Source organism: Pleurodeles waltl, chromosome 7 (genome assembly GCF_031143425.1).
Source record: "Pleurodeles waltl isolate 20211129_DDA chromosome 7, aPleWal1.hap1.20221129, whole genome shotgun sequence".
Lineage (NCBI taxonomy): Eukaryota > Metazoa > Chordata > Amphibia > Caudata > Salamandridae > Pleurodeles > Pleurodeles waltl.
Genome location: NC_090446.1, coordinates 1,509,861,824 through 1,509,885,917, shown reverse-complemented (window position 1 = coordinate 1,509,885,917; position 24,094 = coordinate 1,509,861,824). Strand labels below are relative to the sequence as shown.

General features: G+C 41.8%; 1 protein-coding gene across 2 annotated transcripts in view; it reads right to left on the bottom strand.

Annotated features, from left to right (window-relative positions):
• Positions 1–16,294: 16,294 nt before the first annotated feature.
• The window catches only part of LOC138247452 (phospholipase A2 inhibitor NAI-like), a 92,715-nt gene continuing 84,915 nt past the window's right edge, over positions 16,295–24,094 (bottom strand). For both annotated transcript variants that reach the window (XM_069202078.1, XM_069202077.1), the window contains exons 4-5: positions 21,185–21,328; positions 16,295–17,283 (exon numbers count right to left, since the gene is read on the bottom strand). In XM_069202078.1, coding sequence (XP_069058179.1) covers positions 17,090–17,283; positions 21,185–21,328 — 338 coding nt within the window. In that variant the 3' untranslated portion in view covers positions 16,295–17,089. The remainder of the gene's footprint in view (positions 17,284–21,184; positions 21,329–24,094) is intronic.

Here is a 24,094-nt window from a genome sequence, read left to right as displayed (position 1 = left end):
CTCAATACGTGGGAATGTAGGGCCTCATTACGAGTTTAACTGTACATCGACTGCTGTGGAGGTGGTCTGACTGCCATAGGGTTGGCGGTCAGACCGCTTTGTAATGAGTCAAACTGGCCAATATAGCAAAAACCGCCGTGGTTCCATCAGCAGCGCCAGGCAGCACAGACCACTGCAGTCACGAGGCTGCACAAGTAGGTCCACAGAGCCTGTGTTTCGGCCAGACACATTATGAGGTTGCACACCCCCAATGTGACCGTGGCGGTCCAACCACCACATCCCAGAAAGAGGAAACGGACAGTATACAGGGAGACAGTCACCAGCAGGAAGCCTCACACGTCTGGTGCTGCCATTGAGCCCATCACACATGTCCTGCCACTGTTGTTGATCATCGATGAAGCACAAAATCCATGCCTTGGGCGCAACCAATGGTAAGTTCTCACACCTACCTGTGTCATTAACCATAACAACAGATCGTTGCGCCGTAGCTACATCATGTGGGGGTCACACTATGGGCACCAAGTACACTTGTCATTGTGTACACAGTTGGAATCATACATAAAGAAGGACAAATCCACAGTCACAATGCGCCCCCTTTGGGCAGGTCACTCACACTGCACCGCAACCCTACACAATAACACACGTCTGCCCATCTAACATTGCCAGAACATTGCCTCACAAAACACACCAACATCACATATACAAATACAACTCACACACTCGCATTCCTCACATGCCATGGACTGTACTCAGATTCAAAACACATATGTATGGATGTGGCAGGAGACACAAATACAACTCCTATGAAACAGTCCTGCAATGGACACACACATCACACACATTGCAACACAATGGAAGGACAATAGCATGCACAATAGACAGAGAGACAAATATGCAAAGATCACTATGCTAGCAATAGCTGCACAATAGGGATGGGGCCAGTAGGAGCTCTCAGAGGAAGGAGGCTGCACTGGGATACATGTACCTTGCAACTGCCAATATAACAACTATTGCACAGGAACTAGCCTTTCAGGTATCTCAATAGTAGACCCACATGACATGCCTATCTGCACAATGTGGAAGTGCAAGTCAACAGACCACATGCAACTCCAACTGCATGGGACATACATTTACATGAAGTAGCTGCAAGGTTCACACTAATATGTGACAGAACAACTAGGTCCTTATCAACTATAGCCTAAACCACTACTGCTAAACCACTAAAAAGTCTCTACAACTAAGTACTGAACAACTACTGTCTAAACAACAATTGTGCCTGAATAACAATTGCCTGAGCAACTAATTTTAATATATTCTAAACAACTAATAAACCATAAAAACCAAAAAGAAAACCTTACCTTAAAATTAGTTGTACTCCCTGTACTACGCACACAATACAAATATCCTCCCAGGTGAGTACACTACAATTGAGTTAAGGCACAGGGATCCATGGACAAAAGAACAGTGTGCTGGTGTTTGGAGTTACAGATACAGGGCCTGCTGTCAGTTGCACTCTGATAACTACCTGTACTACACACACTATACAAATATTTCCCAGGGGAGTCCATGTCAATTGATAGTTCACAAACAATGGTATTAGGACAAGAGAACACAGACTGAAGGTGTGGAGACTGTATTGAAGCAAGTGTCCTTGGATTTGGTAAAAGCCTTTGACACAGTGGAGTGGGGTTATCTTTTAGAGGTTTTGCAGGGCATGGGGTTTGGCCCCAGTTTCTGTTCTTGGGTGCGGTTACTGTATACTGCTCCCACTGCACAAGTATTGTATGGCTGTGTAGGGGTACATTTCTAAAATGAATAATGGCTTTTTCAAAATCTATGATTAATTTTTGTGGGTTATTTGTTTTATGTTTAATGTGGTTAAAGAGTTCATAGGAAGTGTTGCTTTGTTTATTTTGTTGTAGGACATATCTAAAAGGGCATGTATAAAAGGCATACTTGTGTTTATACATTTGTTATTTACATGTAATGCTATGCAACTACTTCTAATATTTATACTTACATATTTTATTTAGTAGATGTTTCACACTGTTTTGCAGCTTTTCCGTTGGGCTTGTTGTAATGTAGAGCAGGTGCTTTCTTTTCTGTTGGAAGAAAAAAAGAGCTTTGTTGAAAAATTTCCTCTAACCTCCTCTCAGCTATGTTATATGAACTTACAAAGTGCACTATCACCTGCAAGTGTATTCAGGCACTGAGCAGGTGTGTGTGCCTAGCCCTGCCTATGGTAGGTTGGTTAATTGAAATGGTGTATATCTAGGTAAATGGTTTGGGACACATATTGAAGGTCCCATCCACCATCTAGATTTGACAGTGTTTATCATCATTTAGGTTTTTTAGGTTCTCATATAATAGGTTCCTCGTTAAGTGCAACTTTGAAATATTCAGGTATTTCTATGTCTATGTCCTGGTATTTTCTTGGTATTTTCTAGGGGTGCCTAGGGGTGGGAGGAGTATTGCTGGTGACCTTTTTAGTTTCTGTAATTAAACATTATAAAGTAAGTGTAGGTGGTAGTTGGCCTGTAATGTGTTCGGGGACATTTCGGGAGCATATCTTATAGGATTTTTGTTGTGAGTTCTTGGGAGCTAGTGCTTGTCTCTCATATATTTTATAATACCTCCCTTACATATTTGGAGGTTGTAATGTTCCCTTACATTAATTACAACTTAATTGTTTGTAGCGGCCCTCCAAGAGCATGCATTAGAATAATATTTGGTGGATTTCCAATTTACATTTTCTTTTTACGTTTTTTCTTGATTGTAGATGTCACCCATCAAGGCCCTCATTACAACATTGGTTGTAACCGCCGTGCGGCCGCCAATGGGGCCGCACTCCTGCGGTGTCCATTATGACATCCCCGCTGGGCCGCGACATGGGAGCCGGCTCCAAATGGACCCGGCGGTGTTGCGGCTGTGGGACGGGTGCAGTTGCACCCATCAGGCTTTTCACTGTCTGCAGAGCAGACAGTGAAAAGCCGCATGGGGCCCTGTCATGGGAACCCTGCACTGCCCATGCCAGTGGCATGGGCAGTGCAGGGGCCCCCAGGGGCCCCGCAACTCCCCGTACCGCCAGCCTTTTCCTGGCGGTTCAAACTGGCAGGAAAAGGCTGGCGGTAGGGGGACTCGTAATCCCCTGGGCAGCGCTGCTAGCGCCGGGGCCGCCGGTTTCCCGCCACAATGGCGCTGTCGTAATGACCAGGGGAGCACCGCCAGCCTGTTGGCGGTGCTTCCGTCATTTCAGCCCTGGCGGTCCTGTACCGCCAGGGTTGAAATGACCCCCTTAGTAACTAATTTCCTTTCCGACATGTGATGTATTTATAAACAAATGCAATATGTTTAAGTTTATACATTTACTTCCATGTAAAGTATTCAACTACATCTATTATTTATACTTACATGTTATTTCTTATGAGATGTTTCACACAGTTTTGCAGCTTTTCTGCTGGGGGTATTGTGATGTAGGGCAGGTTCTTTCTTTTCTGTTGGAAGAAAAAGGAGTGCCAGATTGATTTGACATGTTTGTTATTAGTTTGTAGATGTTGAAGTTGTTAGGTTTATTATTACTCTTTCTTGGGGTGACTTTATATTTTATAATAATTTATTTATACTTACTTTGTTATATCTTTTTGCTGCATTGTGATAGGTGTTATTTTCCGTCAGGTTGGCACTTTTTGAAGTTGTAATATTTTCTTTCACTAAGTTCATCTAAAGAGATAAAAGTTAGAGAGATTTTTGTTCCTTATTTGCTAGTTTACATTTTTAATTTCTTTTACAGGTAAGTTTAGGTTTAAATACCAGTTTTACTTACTTGATAAGGTAGTTGTCGAGATATATATATTTCTTCTTTAACGATCTGGTTAGAGAATCTGGCAGAATTTCCTCATCTTGCAGGGTTTGTCGATTTTGAAGTATTTAGTTGGTAAAATTAGTGTGCCTCATATTGTTGTTTTAATTGTTTTATTTTATTGATGAAAGTTTTTTATAGTTTAATTTTATTCCTTAGATTACTTCTAGTTTGAATTTGTTTTATCACTTATGTCCTTATAGTTTGATATATAGTTTAATAATTTTGGTTATAATTGTATTTATATATATTTATATTTAATACGATTTAGATTGTTGTATAATTGTTTATAGTTCACGTAAATAATGTTTTTGTTAAATTGTTAGGAATTTAGTTATTTATTTTATTGGGGTGAATTATCAATATTTGGTGATGTAATATGTTTATGTTTAATGTAAGCATGTGTATATATTATTAGATGTATATATTTTAAATAATTGTTTTACATAAAAAGTGTTTTTTGCTATTTTAGTGATATTGTAGTCGATAATGATTATGTGAATCAATATTTTAGACATTTTATATGTTTATTTAAAGGTGGAAATATTTTTGTTTCAGATATTTGTCTTTCAGATATAAGCAAGAATCTATATATTTTCAAAAAAGATATTTGTGTTCTCGATATTTGTGATTTGAATAATTAAGTATAGGAAGGCGATAGTTTTGTTACCAATATTTACTTTCCGATATGTTTGTATTTCAATGTTGTATGCATAAATATTATGCCAGTGATCCAAATGCTTTGGCATGGTTAAAGTTGTGAGCAAATTTATTTTATGAATGATCAGGCAGTTGACAGCCTCCTCAGAACTGCCATATTCTACACCTCATCTAACATTCTAGAAAAAGGATCTTGTTTTCTTAAACACATTCCAAAAGAATATGTTGCCCAAAATGCCCCAATAATGATTATAAGTAAGAATACTATATACTATACTATATTATAAGTAATAAATAGTATATGGACTTCTGGATCTATCTTGTCCTATAAGTCTCTCTGTCTCTGTGACAACAGAAACTAATGAAAGATAGACACTATATTCCTCAAGCAAGTTGCTGTAATACACCATCTTCAGATTCAGAACCTCAAGCAAGCAGGAGGCGTCCGACAGATTTAAAAAAAATGACTGGATTCAGCCATCCCTTTCATGTTCCACCCTACAAGTTGATTTGCTTTTCCTTTCTGTATCATATAACCTCCTATCAGACTTGCACATAGACCTAAAGCATTCAATTATCTATCCTGCTAACCATTAACAACTCTTTAAAATTGTATTCTGACCTCCTATCGGCACATAGATGGCGTGTTATGTTTACTTATAAAGTGCACCATCACCTGCAAGTTTATTCTGGCGGTGAGCAGGTGTGTATGCCTAGCCCTGTCTGTGGTAGGTTGGTTAATTGAAAAGCAAGGCCATCAGCTTCTTGCAGTCCACCCTCAGGCCAACCATTGTTAGTCTCTAGACTGCATACCCTATGCATTCTGCAGAAAAATGGTCTCTCAAAACACAAGCACAAATTACGTATCTGGTCGTTTATCTTCCTTCGAGCTGTCACACCCTACAAACATCTAAACCATACTTATAGTGATGACATTGCATTGTCAGCTAGAACCACCAGCCCCAATTTTAGTCCAGCTCCTCAACCAAGTCTGTTCACTTGAAAATGTCTTTCCCAACCAAATAAAAAACATACCCAACATCAGTTCTGCCTCCAATTCTGGATTTCATCCTTCTAAATTTGAGCACTCACACCAACATGCTTTCAACCTTTATTTCCAGTGGTAACCTGCAAAGTTCACCCGTGCCCCCTGATTGTTAGTCCCCCATGCTCCCAATCGTAAGCATTCATACATCTCAATGTACCTCACAATTTCAGTGCTACCTTGCAAAGTCTGCTCTTCACCTCATTCAGAGCTCACCACTCTTAGCTCCAACTCCCCCCGATCCAACGTATCCACTCAACTCTCTCACCCGAAGATTTTACTCCACTCCTGTTCTGTTAGGAGTATCCTTTCTTTGCTTAATTTTAACTGCCATCTGCTGATCAATAGTAAAAAATAGGACTACATCTTGCACTATATTTCAAAGGCTATATTCCCTTCTGAAAATAGCCATCTTCACTGACCATCCCTCCACACAAGTAATTGGCAGACCCCACCAGCCATCCATTCAAAGACTTAATGGAAGACTTCTCTAAATATTTCTCCATTAATAAAATGCTGATCAACCAACATTCTCTATGTAACATGGCCTGGGGCAACCCCCTATCAAAACTATTCCTGGACTTTCAGTAGATAGCAAAGCTTTTCAACTTATTGCGAACCATCATTCAGCCAACCCACACCAAAGGCAGAACCAAAAGCAGAACTCCTGAGCTCATCAACATGCAACTGATGGAGTTTCTTGAATCAAACCACATTTTGGACCCCTCAGAGTCCGGATTCAGGAGCAACCCCAGCACCAAGACAGCCCTCCTTGTAGCCACAGACATCATCCCCGCCATACTGGACCACAGAGACATGACCTTATCCTTTTTGACCTCTCCGCCACATTCGACACAGTCTCCCACTCCACCCTCTGCCTCAGACTCTATCACGCCACCATCCATGACAAAGCACTGGAATAGATTTGATCCTTCCTGACCAGAAGAACCCAGTGTCAGACTCCCACTGTGCACTTTGTCGCCAAAAGAAACATGCTGCAGAGTACCCCAGGGATCCTCACTAAGCCTGATCCTCTTCAACATCTACATGGCCCCGCTCACTAAGATCGTGAAACAGCACACACTAAACATTGTCTCCTAAGCCGACGACACCCAGCTGATCCCCTCCCTGACCAACGACCCATCAACAGCCAAGAGAAATGTCCACAATGGTATGAGAGCAGCCGCTGCCTGGATGGAAGCCAGTTGCCTCAGGCTCAACTCTGACAAGACAGATATCCTCATACTCGGCTCCACCCCCTCCACCTAGGACAACACCTGGTGGCCAGCCACCCTAGGAAAAGCCCCCACCAACCATGCAAGCAACTTGGGTCTCATCATAGACTCAACGCTCTTCATGACCTGTCAGGTCAAAGCTGTCTCTTCAGCCTGCTTCCACACCTTGCGGGTCCTTCAAAAGATCTTCTAGTGGATCCCCACTGAGACTAGAAGGACAGTTACCCACGCTCTGGTCAGCAGCAAATTGGACTATGGCAACACACTGCATGCCGACATCACAAAGAAGCTACATGCAAGACTACAGAGAATCCAGAATGCTGCAGCCGGACTGATTCTCTTTGACCAACCATCACCTTAAGCTATTGACTCACCCCAATAAAGCACGTCACAGCATCGTACCAGAATACCTCAACCACCGCTTGACCTTCTACTCCACCACAGGCAACTTCGATCCTCCCATTTCACCCTCACCATCATCCCCAGAATTAAGAAAAGCACAACTGGAGGAAGATCCTTCTCCTCCCTCCCAGCCCGCACATGGAATACACTCCCTCTCAACCTCAGACAGGCCGCATCACTGAAGCAATTCTGGAAGGATCTGAAGACCTAGCTCTTCGAATGATCATCATGCCAACCACAGTTCCTTGAGACCCCACAGGTGGTAAGCTGCGCTTTACAAGTACTGATTGATTGATAGATTGATTTGATTGATGAGCTCTTGTATCTTATAACGGAAAACATTGACAGGTCCAACCACTTTACTATCCACTCTTGCATTCCAAGGAGGTGCAGACTGATCACTCGTTCTCCATACAGAGAGAAACTTTGGGTCTGAAACAGATAATTCTCACTGAATCTACTGTGCTCTCCTCATTGATTCCCAAGCTAGACTTGAATGCCAACATCAATTCACCAATTATGCATTCAACATATGCTACTACAAAATCACAAACTTTGTTGATCTGGTGGCTCCTGAAAATTCTCAATAGTCCACACTCACCATATATACCTTGTTTCAGTGAGGTACTTGCCAAACTCTGGTCAGAATTAGAAGCCTTGGATAAGGTGCTTGAAAATAGATAAATCGCCTGTAGCCAAGTACAAATTAAAATCCCTAAGGAAAACATACAAATCTGAAACACAAAATGCAAGTGTGCACACATTCAGAGGCGAATAGCCCATCCCCTAACCCAGCTAAGACCATCTTTAACTTCATCAAAGAGTATAATGCAGAACCCGGTTCTATTCTTTCTGACCAATCCAAGGAAAAATGAAATTAATTCTAGAGTTTTTTTCATTATGAAGCTCAATAAATAAGACATAATCACACTGTCTTTGAATCCTCAAACCCCACACTCTCTCTTAGAACTGCCAGCAATTGGAGCTCCTTTGATACTGTACATTCAGAATGATGTTGTCAAAACAATCAAATGTATGTGACCTATTAAGTATTTCAATGACTTCTTGCTACCGACCTAAATAAATGGCCACCTCACCTCATCATTCCAAATTGGCAACCACTTAGCAATGCAGCTATGCAACAAGGCACATATCTCATTAAACTAAGACTTCATACATTTATCCAGTCCTTAGAAAGTCCAACACTGTTTGGGAAACTCTTCAGAGTTAAAAGCCCATTACTAATCTATTTTTGTTCTTCAATCATCAAAAATGTATTGCAGTTCAAATGAATAAATGCATAGAAGTCATATCATTACTTTTCAGTACACAATTAGAATTCATGGCTGGGCACAAAACTGAGACAGGGACTATAACTGCCCGAAATGACATTCTTCAAATTATGGACAAACAGGATTCTCGCCTCCTTAGTCTACTAGACATAGTCATTCAGATCACTCTTCTGAATTCACTTTAATATAGAAAAGGCCTAAGGGATTTAATTCTCAGCTGGTTGAAATCATTCATCACCAGCTGCTCTGGGTTACTTAAAAATGGGAAAATCCAACTCAAAATTGAATCCAGTATTCTGAAGTGTTCTAAGGCTCAGTCCTTTCCCCTACACTCTTCATCCTTTACAAGGAACCCTAAGTAAGTTACTGGAAAATTCCAGCATCAAACTGCATCTATGTGAAGACAACATGCAGCTTGACCTAAAACTCTCTGCAGTGACATCTTGACTTTCAAAAGAGGCTTAGACAAGATCTACTTGTGGTCAATGGACAAATCCCTGAAACCCAAATCCTCCGAATACTTCAACAAAAGCATAGACCCAGCCTTAATTGCAATGTTAGCAGACTGCAACTATCAACAGTAAAATCAATTCTACCCTTGGGAAAGCTGTTAAATTAGTGAGTCTTTAAGCATTCAACTCTCAACAATATGTCACAGATCGAGGATTTACAATCATGAACCGTAACATGTACACATCAAATTTGCAGAGCTTTAATATCATAAATGTTAGCACCATATTTGCACTGGTGGTAACAGCAATAATATTAAATCGCTGTGGAAATTTCATTTTTACGTGGTACGTTGAAGCTTGAAGTCTCACTAATTTATCTGCTTTCCCAAGGGGAGAATTGATTTTACAGTTGTTACTTGAACCACACTTCAACAAACTGAATCAACCCACAAATGTCCACTTGCACCAAATAAAAACAATAAAGAATCTACCATCCAAGGATCAATTGAAGGTTGCTGCTCATGTATTCGTGATACCTATAATAGATGCCAATATTAGCGTCCTAGCCAGCCTCCCATCTAACACCCTTTCTTCTTCCCCTTAAGATAGTCTTTATTCAGCATCTCACCTAATTTAGTTTGACCTCAGTTCACCTATTCAAGGAGACCCCCACTGGCTTTCCTTGGAGATCAGAATTCAAACCAAAGTCTGCTGTCTCACATTCATAGCCGTCAAAGCCCATCACGCCAAAAAATCCAGCTATCTGATCTTTTGAAAATCTCTGGTGGTAATAGAACTTCTGGCAGCAAGACCCTCTCTTGCTTAAACCCACTAAATACAGAGCATGGCAAAGACAATCCTACTCTGACTTTGACCCTGCAATTTGGAACACCCTCCTCATTCCACTAAGAAATGTCCCGGATCTCTCTCCTTGAAGAAAAGACTCAAAACTCTCCTCTTTGGAATCTACCTAGAAATGCCTCTAGTGAGCCCAAATGCCCACAAGTTGCTATAGCAGTCTAGATGCTTACTCACTCTACATTCTTACCACCTTTTCTATCTCATAGCCTGATCTACTTGATTGTTTTGGCATACCATATTGTTCTCCTCATTCTGTATTACCCCTCTACTTCTACCCCGACTCAAATCTCTGCTCTCTGTTAACTTACTTATGGTTCTGTATTTTTTAGGTCTAGCGTCAGCAAACACATTTTGATTTCACTAAAATAATATCTATAATATACTTTATTAAAGGAGCATGGGGTAATGGGTCAGCCTACGTAAGCCTCTGGTTAAAGTCACTTAGAGTGACTGCTTTTTGTTCTTTTAAAAGGGGGACATCCACACACAAGGAGTTCCCATTTGTCCCAGTGTTGCTTGATATAATAGTAGGACACATTTGAAGTGAGTACATGGCTTATTCCATCTTTATCAGTTCCTGTCTCCTTCTAATGCTTTGTAAATTCCTTTTTAACTGGACTTCTGCTATTTCACAGCATGCCATGTTGTGTTCTTGGAGTCCGTTTCACTAATGGTTCTTTGATAAACCTTGCCCAGGAAGAAAAACAAAATTTGTGTTGTTTAATTTGCAGGATATTTTTAACAGTTTTATTTATCCATAGGTGGGGTGTAAATTGGGGTTCAGCATCCAATATTGTATATTATGAGCACTCCTTGCTTTCTGCTTTCTAACTTCTTTCTTTCCTTCATTCCTTTTTTCTTTTCATCTTTCTTTTTGCGTTCTTTTGTTTATCTTTCCTTTTTCCTTTTTGTCATTCCTCTTTCTTCCCTTCTTTTCCTTTTTTCTTTGTAGCCTTCTTTCCTTTTTTCTTTTCTTTCCTTTCCTTTCTTCTTTTCGTCCTTCTTTCTTTCTTTTTCCTCATTCTTTCCTCCTTTCCTTCATTTTCATTCTTTCTTTTCCCTTCTTTTTTCCTGCCTTTTTTCATTCATTCTTTCTTTCTTTCTGTCTTTCTTTCTTTCCTATTTTTCTTTTTTCTTTCTTTCTTCTTTCACTCCTTTCTTTTTGCCGTCTTTTATTTCATTCCGTTCTTTCTTTTCCCCCTCATTTCTTTCTCTTTCCTTCTTCATTCTTTTTTTGCACCTTTAGTTCTTGACTACTTTACTTTTTTTTGTTCTTTCTTTTTTGCCTTCTTGGTACTTTCTTTGCTTTCACTGTCTTCCTTTCCTCCCTTTTCCTTCTGTCTTTCATTTTTACCTTCTTTCCTTCTTTCTTCCCTACTTTCATTATTTTTTGTCATATTTCCTTTTTTTCTTTTTGCATTCTTTCTTCTGTTATTTCTTTTCTTTGTGCTTTCTTTCTTGTAAGCTTTTCTTCTTTGCTTCCGTCTTTCATTCTTTTTTGCATTTCTTGCTTCTGTCTTTTCTTTCGTTCTTACTCTCTTTCATTCTTCCTTTCTTTCTTCCTTTCTTTCTTTCCTTTCTTTCTTTCTTTCTTTCTTCCCAATTTCTATTATTTCTTTGCCTTCTTTCACTTTTCTTTCCTTTTTGTTCCTTTTTGCACTCTTTCATTATTTATTTCCTTCTTTCTTTTTGCTTCATTCTTTATTTCTTTTTTCTTCTTTTGTCTTGCCTTATTTATTTTTCTTTCCTTCTTTACTGTCTTCCTTTCTTTCCTCCTTTCTTCCTTTTTTTGCTTTCCCTCCTACACCTTTTGCCCCCTCCCAACCTTCCTCTTTGTCTTTCTTGCTCCCTATTTTGCCCCTATTCCTTTTTTTCTTTCTTTCTTGCCTTCTATCTCAAAGGTGAGCCTAGCAGCCAATGTCATACTGATGTTTAGTTTTAGTTCTGTGTTAGTCAAGATCTTATTCCTGAAAGTATGTATAACATAGTTAGTTATAGGTAGAGCCACTGGAAGTATGCATAGAAGTCATATCATTACTTTTCAGTACACAATTAGAATTCATGGCTGGGCACAAAACTGAGACAGGGACTATAACTGCCCGGAATGACATGCTTCAAATTATGGACAAACAGGATTCTCGCCTCCTTAGTCTATAAGACATAGTCATTCAGATCACTCTTCTGAATTCACTTTAATATTGAAAAGGCCAAAGGGATTTAATTCTCAGCTGGTTGAAATCATTTATCACCAGCTGCTCTGGGTTACTTAAAAATGGGAAAATCCAACTCTAAATTGAATCCAGTATTTTGAAGTGTCCTAAGGCTCAGTACAGTATTCTGGTTCAGTGAGGACCTGGCCTGGCAGTTCGGGCTGAACTGTCCCCAGGAGGAGGCTGATTTGCATATGGTTGGGTCAAAACTGAGGTGGCATGCTGATCATAAGAACAGTGGGTTGGGATGCTACCCTAAGTGATTGCCAGTGGTTAGACTAATTGCAAGCATTCCTCTCATCCCTGTTTGAGTGGCTGATGTACCACCTTTAGTGGCAAGGGTATGCCCATACATGGTTCCATGCTCACTGTATTACTGGAACCAAGCTATATCTTGCTGCTGAGCGCTTATCAGGTTGCTTGTGTTCGGGTTAGGTGAAGCTAGGTGTAGCTTGTGTTTGGGTTGCTTGTGTTCGGGTTAGGTGAAGACCTGGCCCGCAGTTCGGGCTGGACTGGTAGCACCGCCATGAAAAGGCTGGCGGAAAACAGGTGGAGGGGACCCCAGGGCCAGCACCGTTGCAATGTTCACTGTCTGCTTTCCAGACAGTGAACATTCCGTGGGTGCTAGTGCACCCTGTGCACTACAGCATTGCTGCCGGCTCTATTAAAAGCTGGAGACAGTGTTGTAGGCCGTTTCCTCCTAGGCCAGCAGGCCAAAACTGAGGTTTCCGCCCGCTAACCCAGCAGGAAACTTGTGATGGGCCCGGCAGGGAGGCAGCCATATTGGCAGCAACCTCCCCATCGGAATTTCGACAGATGGACTTTTCCGTCTGCCAAAATCGTAATGAGGCCCATTATCTGTGAAAATTAATTTGACAGTCCTTCTATCACAAATGCCCTCCTTGGATATTTTGATATTATATTACATTATTAAAATGAATGTCATGATATAGTGCAGAATATGTGACTATATATTATTATAAAAATAAACACATCTCAGACAGGTAAAGTGTTTAATAAAATGTTAAAACGGTATTCAAATTTGCGCTGCTGTTTTGGTAATTCATTGCATGAAATGATTAAATCAGTCTTTGGTAACCAACCCCTCCTTTGTAGGGCCTAGCTGGCCTATTTTAGCACCAGACGTGCATTTCTAAGATTCTCATATGACCTCTAGCCAGCATACCAAGAATTGTTGTTAAGTTAGCTTCTGTACAAGAAGGTTGCTCTGTGTCTCACTTATGGTATTTCTAGAAAAGGAACTGCTGACTCCAAGGAGCTGATGGCGTTTACTAGGAAGGTTTTCAGCTCAGCTCCTAAGAATGTCCCAGGAAGCCAACGATGCACCTCAGCCTAATATTGTATACCAGGCTTAAATGCACTTTTCTGGTTATTTGAAAAAGACTAAACATCTTGATGAGTGATGTCAAATGCATTAATGTTAGCATATTAATTATGGTGCACTATATTCTACCACGTAGAATCACATTAATATATACATATGAATAATTGATGCACTATAATCAAACATTATGGGCCAGATGTAGCAAAATGCAAAATTGCGACTTGCAATTTGCGAGTCCATCCGACTCGCAAATTGCAAGTCGCAATTTGCTATGCAGTACGGTGTCTCAGACACCGACTGCGACTCGCAATGGGGTCGCAATGACCCACCTCATCAATATTCATGAGGTGGGTCGCAAATTGCGGCCCCATTGCGAGTATAGGCACTCGCTAACATGGAGGCCTGCTGACGTCAGCAGACCTCCATGTTCGTGACCTGCTTTTAAATAAAGCAGTTTTTTTTTTTTTAAGTGTAGCCCGTTTTCCTTACTGGAAAACGAGCTGCACTTAAAAAAAAAACGAAACCTTTAGTTTAGGTATTTTTTCAGGGCAGGGAGTGGTCCCTTGGACCACTCCCTGCCCTGAAAAAATATTTTTGGGTCCAGTCACAAACTGGAAGGGGTCCCATGGGGACCCCTTCCAATTTGCGAGTGGGTTACCATCCACTTGAAGTGGATGGTAACTGCGATGCCATTTGCGACCGCGTACGCGGTTGCAAATGGTATTGCATCCCACAGCGACTCGCAAATAGGAAGGGAACACCCCTTCCTATTTGCGAGTCGGAAATGCATATTGCGAGTCGGTAACGACTCGCAATATGCATTTCTGCATGGCAAATCCACGTTTGCGACTCGCAAACGGCGATTTTCGCCGTTTGCGACTCGCAAACGGTTTGCTACATCTGGCCCTATGTGTTTTACATGTACAATCAATACTGAATGTGTTTACTCAGATACATGAATATATGAAATGCAATAAATATATAAGCAGCACATGCATAAATCACATCACCACTGACGTATGTCCTTTCTTTACTGTGTTCCAACAAATTTGCATGAAAGGGTATGGTCTGACACCCCACAGTGGACTGCTGCCTTTACCCTACTAGGTGAGGTAGAGCCAGTAGGGCACGGTGTCAATCAGCCGTTCCCTCACTATAACTGAGGCAGGTAAATCTCGAGTGTGGCTGGATGGATGACGTGTTTTTCTATTGACACAATGCACTATACTTTTATCTTAATTGTACATGTGGCCTACGTGGCCATATTCACAACTTGCTGCTGGAAGTCTTTACGAGACAAGTGGTGCTTGAACAACCCCCAAGTTTGAGATGGGCCAAATTGTAGGCCAGCCATTAAAGACAATCCTTAAGTAATTGTTTCTGCAGCAAATCCATTTCAAAAGTTTTCTTGTGGTAAAAGATGCTGCTAGGTTCCTTCCAGAATCGACATAACATAACATGTCATAGAGTACATATGCGATTGACTCGCTGATACATGGATTGTTCATCTGTCTTAAAGTTGAAGCTGTGGATGAAGACATAGGCGGTCATTCCAAGTCTGGCGGGCGGCGGTAGCTACGCGGTCAAAAGACTGCTGCCGGCATTACAACCTTCCCGTTGGGCGCGCCCGCCGGCCCAGCGGGAAGGAGGCCTGCAACACAGAAGCCGGCTCCGAATGGAGCCGGCGGTGTTGCGGCCGTGCGACGGGTGCAGTTGCACCCGTCGCGCTTTTCACTGTCTGCTAAGCAGACAGTGAAAAGCCGGCCGGGGCCCTGTTCGGGGGCCCCTGCACTGCCCATGCCAGTGGCATGGGCGGTGCAGGGGCCACCCAGGGGCCCCAAGACACCCGTTACCGCCAGCCTCTTCCTGGCGGGGACAACCGCCAGAAACAGGCTGGCGGTAAGGGGGTCAGAATCCCCATGGCAGCGCTGCTTGCAGCGCTGCCATGGTGGATTCGCCCATCTGGGGCAAAAACGGCGGGAAACCGCCAGCCCCGGTTTTCTGACCGCGGCTTTACCGCCGCGGTCAGAATGGGCTATGAAGCACCGCCAGCCTGTTGGCGGTGCTTCCGTCATCGGCGACCCTGGCTGTCATACACCGCCAGGGTCAGAATGACCCCCATAATTATTAGGTCCTGTAATCCAAGAGGCGATGAGCCCAGGAGTCCACAGGTCACAAGCTTCACCTCACTCTGACTGGAGGACATCACAGGAATGGTGGCCTGCGGAGGTCAGTAGACCACCATGTCTGTTCTTGCCTTCGATAAAGCTAACATTTTTTTAATGAAGCTGATTTTCCTTAAAGGGGACAGGACTGTGTTTAAAAAGAAAAAGTTTCTTCTTTAGAAAAGTTTGCTTGAGATTTGAACAACTGGCTGCTCCTCACAAACAAACCTATTATTAAGATTCACAAAGGAGAGTGATCCTTTCCCTTTTGTGAATGGGTTATAACCCGAGCTTGAGGGTCAGTAATTTGTCAATGGTTTTCGACTGCTATTTCGATTTCAATAGCAAATCATTGATACACATACATAAGTATAGGAATAGGATAGGCATACCGCCAACACATATCTTTCAAATATCAATTTAACATCCGCTTCTAAACCCATTTTAGGATTCAGAAAACAGTTACAGAAATGGGTTGATGCATTGCAAGCAACATGTTTGCAGTTACAAATCATAATCAGACCGTTTGGAACGACAAAACTGTTTTGATGACAAAATACCTTCTGCCACTGCCAATCGCAGCAGTTGCATTGACAAGTACCCAACCACCAGTTCCAGCACTCGAACTTCATTGCTATTTACTGCTGCTTTTTATGTCTACTCAGTCCTTTCAGTGTCTGTGGTCACCTTAAGGTGGTCAGTAGCCATTTACAAAAAACCCATATAAGATATGAACACATAAATTGTTAGGAGACAACTTAAAATCCAACTTCTTTATTGTAAACTTCTGTTTGTTTTAGCAAATTATTAGTTAAAATGTATCATGGTTGATATTATACAGGCAGTTAGTGTGTATCCCACAACCTAAATCGCCATTGTAGAAGTCCTAGGGCATACCTATTTTTTCTGTAGATTAGACACATTGTTGCCAGTGCACAGTTTGGTTACACAGTTGTGGAATTATTCACATATTCCTAAGCACACAAACATAAGTAAACAGTGTCCTCCATATTGTGCATACAGCCTCCTCATGTCTTTAAATGAATGTGGGTGTTTCCAAGAGTGTCATGAATGTCAAACTAGATGGGTGATTGTGAGTAGCAGGTGTGTAGATCTCCAGTTGCTCATGAAAATGATGGATCAGCCTTTTTTCTAAAGGAACAAGCCATTTTCCCGAAATCAGTGAGGAAGCCCCTTGGCTTCACATTAGCACTGGGTAGAAAACTCTGCTGGAAGACAGAGCCTGATAGATGTTCCTGAATGAAATGATCTTTGTTTGGGAACCTTCAGTAGTGCTCAGGAGGAGCTGTGGGAAAGATTTCATTTCAAAGTAATAGTGATTTAAAATGGAAAGTAAGACCCATGGATTTGTAGAAGAGATTATGATGAAATTCAAATGGAATACAACATATTGACACATTAGAAAGAATATCTAAAGTCAGAAAGACAATAGGTTGCCTCAGGGAAGAAATCTAGACAGCCACGGGCCTATGAAGACATCTTCATCATGCTTCATTGTAAGCCAGTTTGGCTGCTGTTGAGAACCAGTGGTCCAAAGGAAGGTTAGAAGGACAGTCTCAGTAGAAGGAGCCCACTGAGGGCTAGCAGAAAGACACTCTGCTGAAGGCGGATGCTTCCATCTGTGCACGCCAGTTCAACCACTATTGATGAAGTTCCAGCTGACTCTGATGTACTTTTGAGAGCGCAGAAACTTGGAGTGGCACAACCACGTACAGCAACCTTAGAAGTTGCGGATCCTGCAGAGAGAAAGCAGCAGATTTAATCATAAAGCATAGTACCATGTGCCCATGTCTAGGGTTGGCAATTGCATCTTGCCTCTCATCTCATCATTCTATATGTATGCCATCTGTTCCTTCCAGCTGCACCACATCTGTTTGTTCAACCTGCATCCAAGCTAATCCTTCCTCTGGTCTCCAAACAAATTCTCACACCTGATCTTTCACCTGCACCCAATCTATATCGACCACCTGCGGCCCATGTTGTTAAAGGTGGCACAGTAAAGGCTGCACAGTAAAGGTTTCCTTGGGTATAATGGTATCCCATCCTTCACTAAAGCTGCTCTGGCAGGCACCCGTCCACCCTGTTCTTGCTATTTATTCAAGCAGTGGATCTCTGAGTACTATAGCCAGACAGCAAGAACCCATGGGGCTTATCCAAAATTACACGTTTGTTCTCACTCTGCTTCAGCATGGCACCCCCCACCTGAGTTGGAACCCTACCACAAAATGTCAGATGAGCTGATTAAGCCGACTTCCTGATGATGTAACCCGTTTCACTGAACATGGACATCTTCATGCAAGCAATCACCTACGCACTTCCACAAGGTATGGCAATATTGCTTGAACAGCTCTTGATAACCAATGTTAATCCCACTTAGATGACTTTCTCCACTGGAGCCCTGAGCTGTGACTAGAAAACTCTAAATATGCTCCCATGACAGACAGTGTGGACCCTGGGTTGCAGCATAATCTTGGGTCATCCTGGGCCTTTGGTCACCACGCACGCTATCATCCATCCCATATCATCATTACCAGTACAAGACGGATCTGTGTGGCCTGAGCGCCAGCTGTTTCTAGAAATATTTACTCATCAGCATCTAGATATCACAGCAAACTTTTACAGGACAATGTTTCTGATGTATTCTTGAGAGACAAAGGGATACTACCTCATGTGTTCACCACTGTTACCATCAGTTTTGAAATTAGAGCAAGTGTCACCCGATGTGGCTATCTGGATATTTGCCATAAACTTTACGCTCTTATGCAGCTTCCTTGATAGGAAATTTCAACTTTCACGGTCGAACTAGGCAGTTTCTCAACCCAAAGCCAGCACTCTTCAATCCCTACTGTCTGTGCACATTTGTACCTTAGAACTATTATCCTCCCTTTCATTTACTGCATGAGGTCTGATAGCTGATAAATAACCGATATTCTTGACCTCTAGTCAGTTTCTGACCACCAAAACATGCCCTAATCCCAAGTGTCGTCCAAACCACTTCGACTATTTAATTGAAACACTGGAAACTGTACAAATTAGTGCAAGCTGTTCAATCCACATGGGTTGTGAGAAAAACATGTGTTACTCTTCTAAAACGTATGTTTTCTTTTAACCACTAGGTTTAACTTGAGTAGCTCATCTTTAAGTGGGCATTTTGAAACGTAGGCAGAGGGGACAATGCCAGCACAATTACATTTTTAAAATGCCAGCAAGTGCTTAAGTGTAAATTCATCAGTGAAGCTCAAGCTAGCTACATGCATTTAAACTTGCAATTTCAAAAACCTATTTCAACTTCTTAATAGCAATTGCTTTAAGGCCAGTACTACTAACTGGAAGTCCAAAGAAAATATTTCTATTGACTGTTGGAATTTACTATATCACAATCACAGAATGGATTGATTTAAACTGAACTCCCTGCAGTTAGCTTTTAAGCATGACAAAGTGTGGTTACCAATTACCAAATCTTGATCTCATAGTGCTATTGTTAATGCTTCTATGCATTCACAAGACTAACCACCTTTTTTGATTAATTTCATCTGTTATGAGTTATTATTCAAGCTATATTTCAGTCAAATGTTAATAGGATATTTTATCAACTCTTACTATATTATAACATTTGTCTCAACATTTACTTTATATCCTTCTTACTTTCTTCTTTCAATGCTCTCCTTGTTCTTTTTTTTCCCTCCTTCTAGCTTTCTTTCTTCTTTTGAATTAGAATATGACTTTGTATATATTGTCTTTTTGGCGAGTTATTCATTTTGGGCCCGATTCACAAAGGTAAACTTTAGATCAAAAGTTTAAACTTAGACCTAAAGTCTAACTTTACCACTTGTAAAGTTACTTAGACTTAAAGTCTAACTTTACTAATAGTAAAGTTAGATGTTATGTCTGAACTTAGACCTTTGGTCTAAACTTTCGGTCTAAGTTTACCTTAGTAAATTGGGCTGACTGATTTTTGTTTTATCTCTCTTTATTTTTATATATTCTTCACATCCTACCATATTGTTACCTGTATGACATACTGGCATGTTATGATTTATTGTTTTGATTCTTCAATAAAAAAGAAACAAAACAAATCACTGTGAGAAAATCATCCTTTTGCCCTGGTCATCCCCACGTTTTTGCTGAAACTGGTAGTTACTGAGTTTGACTGTCCTCTGGGCTCTGCTAACCAGACACAGGGTCAGTGCTCTGTTAAAAGGGATATGCAAATTAGGCATAATTATAGACATCCTGCCTATAAAGCCCTAATATATAATAGGGCATGGAAGTTTAGGGTCCCAGTGGATTTAATGCACTCAAGTGTGCACTACTGTGGTGTCTGCTGTCATCTTAAAGGCAGCCCTGCTTTGCAGGCTGTTTTTAAAAGTAAATTATACGCAAATTCGACTTTGGAATTAAAGATGCTTCCAAAGTCTTAAGCTTCCTTATTCGTACGTATGTCACCCTGGGGGTAGGGACCCTTCAAACTATAAGCCTAGACATTATTTCCTATTTTCTTCTAAAGGAAACTATTTGAGCCTTTTCCTTAATTTAGACAGTAAAGCAGGTGCATGCAGATAAGGGGATCTGCTTTATTGCTATGGAGCTCATTGCAAGCCTGCTTAGCCACTGGAGTAATTGAACAACTGTTACTGCTGATGAGTCAGCCTACCCTGTTGACCTGTCATCTTGTGCCATAATTACAGACTGAGCACCCATGCTTGTGACCCAGTGGTGAAGAACAGTCAGAAGATCAATCAACCCCATGACCTTGTGTGAGCCCCTATCACCATGAGTTTTGGGCTCCTCCCACTTGAACCTATGTATCTTTGTTTGCATATATGTATCCTATATTTATAAAACACAAACTTAACTGAAAGAAAGGGGTTCACAGTCCAGGGTTAACGCAGGGTCGAGATGTGAAAGGAGTGGTAGCTGCTTAGAATTTTCCTTTTTTTTTATTTATTAGTTTTAAAAACAAAATAACATTACAATTCATTAACTTGTCCTATCCGCCTTCGCCACCCCCCAGGAGAGAGATGTGAGCCACACCGAGTGCAAATAAATATAAATCCACCCATACCACTGGATCACTTTAACAGCATCATTAGTATCATTGCATCAAATTACAGCAGATCAGCACCACAGCCAAATCACAAGAGTATTCATCTGCTATTGCATTATGATTTAGTGAAATTATGAAGTGTGAAATGGGGTTTTGATTTGAAGCAAATTTTGAGACTTATTCTTATTATTAAATTGTTTTGAAATCCCGAGGAAAGGAATGAATTAAGATCCCTAAACTCATTGAGCTTGAGGCGGTTCATTAATCTCTGAAAAATGACAGACCAATGATTTGGGTTGTAAGAGATGATTAGGCATAGAATATTCATATCCATTTTTGGAATGTCTTGTTTACGGGTTTACAAACATGTAAATAGCAGTTAAATTGTTTTGGTGCTTTACGGAGTGGAATTGCACCCGAAAAAGGCGAGTAATTACTTGTAACACGTATGCAGCTAACACAACACAATCTTCTTTGGGTTAAACTGAGATGTCAGCCAGTGAACAAACTACAGAATGAATCATTGGTACATTATCTATAGCAGTGGTTCCCACTGATCTATAGCGCTTACTGACCCGCACCTGACTCACCTGCGGTCATTGTTACAGCATAACGAATGCACTTTGTCTCATCTCCACTGCACGTTATGGTCTCACTGGAGTAACAGGAACTAGAACTTACATCAAGGCATGAGAGGCAGGTCACATTGGTTTTAGTAGTTTTCGATGAGGGTACTGAAACAAAAAAAATGTATTAGTGTATTATACATTTTGCCAATATTTCAGGAAGGGGAATGTAGGTGCGCGGACACTGGAGACATCAGCGGTTCATGTTCGCAGGCCACAAAAATCAACACCCAAGAGCCACAGTCAGTCCGTAGCAGGACAGCTGGGTCTTCTCTGACCACGTCCGACTGCCCCAGCACATCTAGGCCCGTATTTATACTTTTTTAGCACTGCATTTGCATCATTTTGTGACGCAAAAATTACAAGGTATGTGGGTTAATACCCTTATTCAATGGGAGTCCCGATCATCCCACCAGTTGCATCATTGGTGGAACATTATATTCCTCCTTTATTTCAACTAACAAAATCAAATTTTCAACAATAAACAAAACTTCAAACTATTATAGATCCAACTTTTCCTCACTTAATTTGTTTACTCTTGTTATGGTCCCTGAACCTTTGGTGTGCGCCAAAAGGCGTTGGAAATAGTTACACAAAAGTTTTTTTCATGCACAGTTATCTTCTCTGAGGCCCTGCCCGTTACCCCACATCACATGGTCTCTCAGTCGGGAGCAGGATTACTCTTCAGCCCTTAACCTGTACGGGTACTCCGGCTCGTGGTCATGTGCTGCTGGGCCCTTTTGTTGTCTTCTCTCAGAGTTCCACCTGGTATGTCTGCATGAGGGTGTTCAATCACTGGCCTCGTGTCGTCCTCAGGAGTTTTACTGTTTTTGAAATGCTGTCTAAGTCACTATAAGTTTCCTCCATTCTTCCTTCATTTCTGGATAGCAGCGTTCATTGGTGAAACAGTTTGAAGTGAGAAACGTTTCTTGAAATTACCTCATTCCCTCTTCTTGCAGTTATTTTGGTTATTTGGTACCTCATCACTGGGTGACTACCCATGGGTGGGGCCCAAAAGGGAATCAAATGTGCTCCAAGGGCATCAGTCCTTGACAAGTACCTTGTCTCCTACTTCTAGAGAGGATTCTCTGGCTGTCCAGTGCCGACTGGCTTTGTTGTTGGTGGCACAGCATTTTCCCCAAGGATGGTGATCATTAGAGGGGTCAGTAACCCACTCAGGATGATGTGGAATGGAGTCTTGGATGACCTGCTCCACGAGAAGATGACCTGGTGGCTGGTTCATAGTGGAATGTGGTGTTTGGCATATTCTCTAAGGAATGAGCATATTCACCACTCCAGCAGTTGTTGTTTGGTGTGTGGAGTTCTGATGACTTTGTTTAGCACCCTCACGAACCTTTCCACCTCTCCGTCGGCTTGTGGCCAGCGGGACGTGACTTTCTTGTGGTGTATGTTCAGGTACTTCAAGACTGCAGCTATGTCTTGGCCTTGGAAAGGCGGGCCATTGTCAGTCCTCAGTTCTTTCAAAAGGCCGTGAGTGGCCATCATTTTCCCTAGTTTGGGAAATACTTCATGCGCACCTTGTGAGTGGAGAATTTCTACTTCTGGGTACTTAGAGTAGTCGTCAGTGAGGAAAAGCATGTGCCTTCCATCTTGGATGCAGCCAAATCTAAACTAGCACATACCCAAGGTTGTTGTGAAGCACACTCTCTTAACACAGGAGCGGACGGTCCTCTGGAAGCTTGCCATAATTGACATGAATGCACTACAGTCTCCACCAGCTCATCCATAAGCGGAAACCACACTTTGGTGTGGAGATGGCTCATTTGATGGCCTGCATGAGCAAGTTGTATTACTTAGTGAGGCTGCTTGGGATGACACGTCAGTGTCACTCAGAAGGCAGCGTCTTGAATCAGCTGCCAGCTCGTGGAGGACGTGGTGAAGGCTGTCTAGGATATGTTGTGCCTCAGGCATGCTTTGTGCCACGTGAGTTTTGAGTGCATGACTTTGGCTAGTTTGGACTGTTCATCTTTGCGGAGGCACTCATCCTGGGCAGTGGCTTGAGCAATGGTGTCAAGAGACATGGTTATGGGACAGGACCGATCTGCCACATACAAGACATGTTCTGTCTCACCCGCTTTGTCTTCCTCTGGGGGTGCTGTTTGTAGGTGTTTTAATAGATGATCCTCGGGTTGGCAGTCCCTGGTTGATATTTGACCTCACAGTTGTATTCTTGCTGCTGTAACATCCACTTTTCAAAGCGTGGTCATGATTTTGATGCAGTCCCTCGGAAAAGGGGAATAAGTGGTTTGTGGCCATTAATGACCACAAAAGGGCATCTGGGCACACATAAATGGAGCTGACGGCAGCCTCAGTGTATGATGATCTCCTCCTTCTCAATCTGTGAGAATCTCTGTTATGTTGGGGTGAAGGATCTACTGGGAAAAGCTGCCAGTGCCCACTCTCCATCTTCATGTCTCTGCCTCAGTACAGCTCCCCGTCCTTTTGGGCTAGCATTCATGGCGATAGTTGTCTCATTGCTCGGGTCAAAGTAGATCAAGGTGCTGTCTGACAACAATGCTTCTTTGATGGCTTGAAAAGATTTCTCTTCTTCATCACCCCATACCCAGGGAGCAGAGGACTTGGTCAGGTCATGAAGTGGTTGGGTTAAAAACGTCAGATTGTTGATAAAACGGTTGAAGTAGTTTACCATCCCCAGAATGCTGAGGACTTCAGACACCGTGGAGGATGGTAGTGCTTTTTTGATATCCTTCACTTTGTTCGGATCTTCATCACTCCTTCTGCTGGGAAAGTGTATCCAAAGAATTGTATCTTTTCCTTCAGGAATTCACACTTACTCATGTGCAATCTTAGTCCTGAGTCTTGTTGCCTTCGAAGTACCCCTCTGAGCCTGGT